Source organism: Ammospiza nelsoni, chromosome 9 (genome assembly GCF_027579445.1).
Source record: "Ammospiza nelsoni isolate bAmmNel1 chromosome 9, bAmmNel1.pri, whole genome shotgun sequence".
Classification (NCBI taxonomy): domain Eukaryota; kingdom Metazoa; phylum Chordata; class Aves; order Passeriformes; family Passerellidae; genus Ammospiza; species Ammospiza nelsoni.
The window spans coordinates 30,060,314-30,067,886 of NC_080641.1; the positions used below are offsets into that span (position 1 = coordinate 30,060,314).

The following is a 7,573-nucleotide window of genomic DNA, read 5'->3' on the forward strand; positions in this document are numbered from 1 at the left end:
AGCTGCTGAACTCCACCCACCACTGCCTGGCTCTGTCCTGACACCTCTGCAATGCCCATCCCTTCACCTTTTGTCCAGAGCCCTTGCACAGTTGGACCCGCTGACTTCCATCTTTGCTGTAGCAATGACTAAATAATAAATAAAAGCTAATTTGTGCAGAAAACACAGAAGTGGATTTTGAAAGAAATTTAGGAGGAAGCACAAAAATGATCTGTTGATTTATCAACAGAATTGGCTACTATAAGCAGTGAGCAGTATTGATTCTGAAAATCAGCCACAGCAGGTTCATCATACAATTTCAAGGTAGGAGATGTAATTATCAATTGGTATTATGTAACAGGTGAATCAAATATTCATTAGGATATACTTAAATAGTACATAACTGGGTACTATCTGATGCTGAGCCTTATCCATAACATCAAGTTGTATCCAAAACACAAAACCAGAAAGATCAGAAGTACCAGCCCATAACAAACCTAAACAATGAACTACCAGCAATGTTGATGGAGCTTCCCTCAAAACAGGACTTCAGCAAAGCTGATTCAGTATATTCAAGTTTTCACTGAATATGGTCCACAACTTTTTCTGAAATGTAGGATTTTTTACAATGTCACTGGAGACAGGTTTCACAGCTCTGTTTGTAACATCTGACAGCACTGGTCAGCCAGCAGCTGGCTTAGAGCTTGGCAGCACTGGAACATACCCAGGCACACCTTTTACCTTCTATGCTGTAACACCCCAGCCCATCCAACCCACAGGAGCAAGAAGCAGAGCTATTCATTCCTGAAAGGTGCATTTACTCACATCTCTCCTCGGAAAGGTGCCCAGCAGCTTGTACTCCTCCCAAGGATATCCCTTGGAAGCTACAAAATCAAAGACAACCTGCAGCTTGCTGCTGGCCAGGAAACGCCGCTCAAAGAATTCTCCGCTGGGCGTCCGGATGCGGAGTTTGCTGACAGACTCAGTGCTCTCCTCCTTGGGCTCGGGGGGCAAGGACTGCTCCAGAGACAGCCTGATGGCCTGGGGAAGGAAAAACAACCATTTTTTCCAATGCCAGCAAGAGAAGAAAGGGAGAAAGCTTTTCTATTTATTTCTTCTAGAACTTCAAGATGTGTCGCGGTGCTCCAGAGCCTTTATATCTCAATGACAAAATAATTTTTATTCACTCCTTAATAACAGCCCACCAGACAACTAATTAAAATAAATCCTTCTTTATAACACATATTATTAGGTCTACAGTTAATGCACGATGGGATACGTAATTTAATCATTTGGCAGAAAGCCTTGGAAAAAAATTGAATGAGAGAATAATTGTCAAGTGGCCAATTGCTTCCTTAAAGGGTAGAAATTAAAAGGCAGCAAAAGTATTTCTTTAAAAGCACTTGTCAAATTGTCTTCCTCTTGCAATGGTAATTGACCATTTGCAGTAGACTGGACCCTTAATGACAGTTCTGAGTGAAAAGAAATATATGCAAGAAATTTACTATAAATAAACTGAAACACTGTTGAAAGATGCAATTAAAAATGCCACGAATGTACAGCAGATACACAGACTGCATATAGAAGTAGGAATCATTAAAGAAGAAAACTGGCAGAAGAGAAATGAGAGCTTGAAGATTTAAAGTTGGTGGTAGTCGTAGTATTTGTAAGAAGATGGTTCTAAGTACAGGGGAACACATTTTCTGCAACAACTTGCATGAAATCAGCCCTCAAATTGCAATGACACTACATGACAGTCATATGTGTATGACTGTCTTCCTGCTAACATTGCTGATGTCAAGACTTTAAGGGCAGGACCCAGGTCTGTGTTCTCTGTCCTCTGTCTCTGTGAGCTGCTACATCACCAATATTTTGATTATATATTTTTTTTTAATATAAAATTAATGACTAATATTAGACTGCTGAATGAGGTGGGCTTGATGTTCAAGGGCATTTTTGGTATTCATGGGCAGCATCAGCGTCTGTCAAAAATTTGCTCATACTCAGAAGCAGCTCTGTTACAATATCACCTCACTTAAGGTAGCACTTAAAGAGAAGGTAAATGAATGGAAGAAGCAGCACAAACACACTGCCTGCCCCAAAATGTGCCTAAAAGGCAATTTTTCAAACTGAAGAGGCAGTCAGGCAGGGATTTTACCCTTTTCAAGGAACTTTCAGTATACACAGTTACTATTTGTGCCTTTGAAAACCTCCCCAAGGTCATTTAGTAACAGAAACTGATAGAGGGTGATTACATTGCAGGGAAAGGACTGGGCAGAAGCAAGATTACAAAGGCTTTTAAATAGTCTACTTCTTACACACACACCTCTGAGCAAATTATATCTCAGTATAAATATTTATACACAGAACTTCAGTTCATTTTTGCTCATCTACTATGAGATTATATTTTAAATAGATTCTATTTTAATTTTCTCCCTCTCCATTCTCAACCACCTGCTTACTATCTCGCTGTTTTGACATTTCCCCACACAGTATAACAACAGATGCTACATTATTTACTGAACCCAATCAATTATATTATAGAAAAATAAACAACAGTAGCTCATTAGAGCTCCTTCCTTTGTGCAAAGAGTGTGTTGTTCCCCAAAGTAACCACTCAACATAAAATGGCAATTTACAATGGATATTCTGTACCAGCAAACCAAGCCACAAAACAATGACATGATGGATCACATTAAAAACTCTTGGACCTGAACAAGCAATTTCAGTTTGTTGATAAAAAGGTGTTCAGTATGTGAAGAGCTCAATAGTCAGATTTTAAAATACAAACTGAACATAAAGGCACTTCTGTAAGTAAACACTGTTGCAAAACAATTCAGTCCAAGTAATCTGTATACTTGAAAATGGGGAGTGTTAGTAAACATTATTGTTAAAATCCCTTTTGTTCTACTAAGCAAACAGATCCCATTATTTTCATTACTGCACTCTGTATGAAAACAGGGAAGCCCAGGTATATTTTGGTAACACGGGCCAGTGTTGCAGCCTTTGCATAAGAAAACCATTTCCAAAAGGCCAAGGTATCAGAAAAGGCTCAGGAGCAGATATAATGAAGCAGAAATAATTATTGTTCCTATGCATGCAAAATAACATAGAAAAGAAAAACATATTTCTAGCTTGAGCCTGAGGGTGAGCTGATTGTGAGCCTGTTCCTGCTACAGTGGATTCATGTTCAGCTGCTGTTATCCCCACAGAATTGCCACCTCACAGCCAGACTAGACCCTGCAAGAGGCTGCAGGAGCCATCTCTGAGAGGCACTGGGACCCTCAGCATTCACCAAATTGAGAGAATCAACAAAATAACAGTTTGAGGAACAGTACTCTTCACAGCACAGGCTTTCTGTTTTCTTACAGAGGCCTAGAGACATGAAGTACTTGTTTAAACCAAATTTTCATTCTAAGGAAGATTCAGTAGAAGACTGTTCAGAAAATTTTTTAAGTCCCACAAATTTCAAGATTATGGATTTTATTTTCTTAGGTTTTTTTTTAGCAAGTGGATTGTCTCCCAAATAAAATTTGGTAACTTGTTTGATCAGAATTGCAGGTAGGCTTTGTGCTACGTCCTGGAAAAAATGAAAGGGCTCCATGTTTTTAAAAGGAGTGGCGGCAGAAAACAGGTTAGAGCCTCCCAAAGATTCTAGCATTTATGGAGCTCATTTCATAGATCTTCTGTGAGCAGGTCCATCTAATATCTGGCTGTATTTGAGACCCAGATGATAAAACAGAAGAGTCATTAAACAGTAGATGAAAATTATTTAGCTGCACTTTTTTTTGTTTCACAGACATATAGTAAGAAATCAATAACAGTAAAGAAAATTGATGACAGAAAAAGTATGTTTTGACTTGAAGCTGCAGTGTGTGTTGAATGACAGTTTCAGTGCTCATAAGCTTCATGAATTCATAAAGAAAAGGTAAAACATCCCACCTCACGTTCCTCCTCCTGCTCTTTCCGGATCTGTTCCAAGCGAAACTGCTCTGCCATTTCTCTCTCTTGTGCTTCCCTCTAACAAACACAAAGGGCAATACCACATAAATATGTGATAAATACAAATGCAAAGAATTTTCTCAGTGTTTCCACAGAAATTAATATAAGAGATAGGATATTTATTAAGCAATATTTTCCTGCCATTCCTTTCCCAAATGGAGCCAGGACAGGTTTAGCAGTCAAGTCTAGTCCTAGTGGCTTTGTCAGGTGCCACTTTACAACACGGAGGACTTTAGGGTCTCATGCTCAGAGCACAGCTGGAGGCAGGCAGTCCCCTGCAGCACAGAACATCCCCAAACTCCAGAGGGTTCCCATCCCATGGGTGTCTGTCCCTGCACACACCTTGGCTCTGTCAGCCTCCAGCGAGATGCGGTACGCCTCGTCCTGCTCTCTCTTCACGTTTTCTCTGGCTTCACGTTCATCCTAAAGATAAAAAAAAAAGAAAAAAATAAATCAAATGGTGGACCAGTATGATAAATATCTTTATGCTCCTCAGCACTCTAATCCCAGTGACTTCAGCATCACCCAAATACTGCTAGGAGAAACACATTCAGAGATGCCTCAAGGGTGACTGAGGCTTTACAAATTCTGACTACCTGAAGCTTTGATTCAGTTGCCAGGTAAGGGAATGGTAATTAGCCCTGGCCTTAGGGCTGGATGAAGCACCCAGGCTCTGTACTGAGGGCCATGGCAGGCACAGAGACCTGGGGAGGAGCAGCCTCCAATGGTGGGGTCACTGCAGGGGGGTATGGGCTGGAGTTGGGAGGATTTCCCTCCTGCACCAAACAGTTTGGATGGTTTTGTAACAGAGAAGTGTGGTTTGATGCTGAGAGTGGATTTTCATTGGCTCTCTACTCAGACTGACAGAGGGTAATGGCTGCTCTTGACAGAGAATGCCCAATCCCAGGTTCTTCCTGGGTCAAAAACCCCTCAGCAGGGTCCATCCAGGGTCATGACTATCAAACATCATCCGGAAGCCTCAATTCACAGTGCTGGATATTATACAAAGATGGGAAAGTAGCAGGTCCTGCTCTGAAGTATCTCAAATGGACTGATGATGGCAAGGAAGGAACAGGAGGTTACCATGCCAGCAAAAAGTATCTTATCAACAATCATAGCACAAAAAAAATAAAGGTTTACTAAAACCACACAAATGACAAAGCAAGGCATCATCCACACAGAGGTGGATCAAAAAGTGGATATCCCCAAAAGCTGGAATAACTGCACTGGGGTGATGTCAAATAAAGCAAAGTGTACAATCAATAGCTTCATACTCTGCCTCTGAAGCAGAGACAGTGGCTGCTCCCCTGTGCTTACTTGTCTTACATCTCATAATTCCCCCCAGAGCCCTGCAGAAGCTGCACTGGTCCCTACAAAAATCAATGGGATTTAGCTGTGAGACTGCTGGTGGGCTCAGCAGGGTCTCCCCTGCAGTTCCAGTAACACAGCATCTGCACTGGGGCAATCTGTCCTGTGTTTCACAGAAATTAAAGTCTACTACCTACTGCTTCTTGAAGAATTATATAATCTTCCTATCAGCTGTAACATTTATTCCACATAAAAGAATTATTTTGCTAAGTGATCCATTTTCCCCTCAAAACATCACTGTTTGGCAAAAACTCAATCTGAATGGTAGGAGCTCATGATAACTGTAATTATCACAACATACAAACATGTCAAGATGTTCCTCAAAAAAACTCTAACATCTCACTGGTTAAATCTCTAAAGTAGAATGCAAACACAGGAGGAAAGGAGAAACTGCAGGGAAAATGATACAATTTCCACTTGGAAGGTAGCAAAATCTTTCCAGACTAAATTCTTCTTCCTTACAGAAATAGGACCCAAAGTTATTGTACAATCAGTGTGTCCTGAATTTCATTCCAAGATTTAGAAACCATCACTTTAGTCAGCAGAACCAAAACATGAGTAGAAGTAATTCTTGTAAAATGCAAAAAAAGGACAATAACCACCAAATAATCCTTCTCCTTCCTGGCTGGCTCTGGACATTGATAAGTTTTAGGTACTCTGCTCACAGAACTTGAACCTGATAACAAAAACTACCCTACAAGAATATTCAATTTTTGAGATAAGGGGGAGTTGAAATAATTAAACAGTCCCATTTTATGTTTTCCAAATATGAGGAAAGCTTGTTGAATACACAGAGGGTTTCCCAATTCTTCTCACAGATGGAACACAACAGTAAAGAAAAAAAATTTGGGCTATTTATACTGAGACTTTTCATAAGCATACTGAAAATTTATCTTAGAATAGTAAGAACCAAAATAACCTTTCCAAATCAGCTCAACAGAGGAAGATGACTTCAGGTTATCTGCCAGAGGACAAGCCCTTAAAAATATTTAGAATTATTTCAGAGATAACTTATTCAAATTTTATGTTTTTTCACTCCATGTATCACACCTAAGTCCACACATTGAATTTCAAAGGCCACACAAGTCCAGTAATGCCCAAAAGAACTTTGAAAGATTAGATACAACTATTGCAACTACATGCTCTTCTCCATCAAGGATTGCTAGCAACTAAGATAGAGTTACTGCAGTTTATAAAAAAAAAATTAAAGAAAAAAATACTAATGTTATAGATTCTACAATTAGAATTGAAACATGAATTCAAGACATTAAAAAAAAAGTTAAAATGCTTTCTTCCCTATTCATTGCAGTTATCATCATCCTAGAAGTGGATTATGAAAAAGATGTCAGGAATGTGAAGAATTACCACGCATGACTGCCTGGTCCTCAAAGAAATATGTGAGCCACATCTAAAAGTAAATGACTGGGCCACTGAGCCCTACACCTCATTGAAATAATACTGTTCTTACTGAAACAGACCTTAAAAACAAACCTGGAATCCAGAGCTCTTTGGGTAAGCAGCAGATGTAATCCCATGCAATGCCTCTTTGTACCTGCTTCTGTGCTAACACTTCTGTTTGCTAATACAGCTCACATCAACAGGAACCAACTCCTCCAGAGATTTTACGGCTAAATTGTGGTATTGTTTGGTGCAGAGTTACACCTTGGACAAATTTTAAACATTACATGAAGCAGTTCTCCCTTTTGTAATGCAGTTTCTTATTTTAGTCATCTCTTCCTCTAGAGAAGGATGAGGATGCTTCAAGTTCACCAGAAAGCAACAAAAGAAACTCACAGTAGAGACAGGAAAAGCAGAAGAAAATATTTTGCAGAGCATCTTCAACTGCACTAACAAAGAATATGTCAAGAGTAATCATACCACTAATAATTAATATAAAAAAATTCAAAAGTGTTATCCATTAATAAAATTTGAGGCAGCTGACAAGTTTCCTATTAGACTCTACATAAACTGCAGTCATTATTGATGGAACATCACTAAATGCATCTCCACAGTGCTTGTGCAATGAAGGCAGAACTGGGACCTTCCTTATTCAAGAAATCAAAGTATAAACAGACATGGCTTATCCTGGGTCACTTAAAAAGCCTTCATCAGAAGCAGGGGAATTCCTCAGCAGTGACTGAAGGCTGCTGTGAATGCAAACCATCCACATCCCAAGGGTTTGGGGGTTGAGACAAGGGGACAACACTCCCCCTGGCACCTAAAA

The 7,573-nt window shown here is 39.7% G+C and overlaps 1 protein-coding gene across 2 annotated transcripts in view; it reads right to left on the bottom strand.

The window, feature by feature from the left end:
• Positions 1 to 7,573, bottom strand: part of FAF1 (Fas associated factor 1) — a 150,400-nt gene that overhangs the window by 14,336 nt on the left and 128,491 nt on the right. For both annotated transcript variants that reach the window (XM_059477802.1, XM_059477801.1), the window contains exons 16-18: positions 4,324 to 4,404; positions 3,922 to 3,999; positions 805 to 1,020 (exon numbers count right to left, since the gene is read on the bottom strand). In XM_059477802.1, coding sequence (XP_059333785.1) covers positions 805 to 1,020; positions 3,922 to 3,999; positions 4,324 to 4,404 — 375 coding nt within the window. The remainder of the gene's footprint in view (positions 1 to 804; positions 1,021 to 3,921; positions 4,000 to 4,323; positions 4,405 to 7,573) is intronic.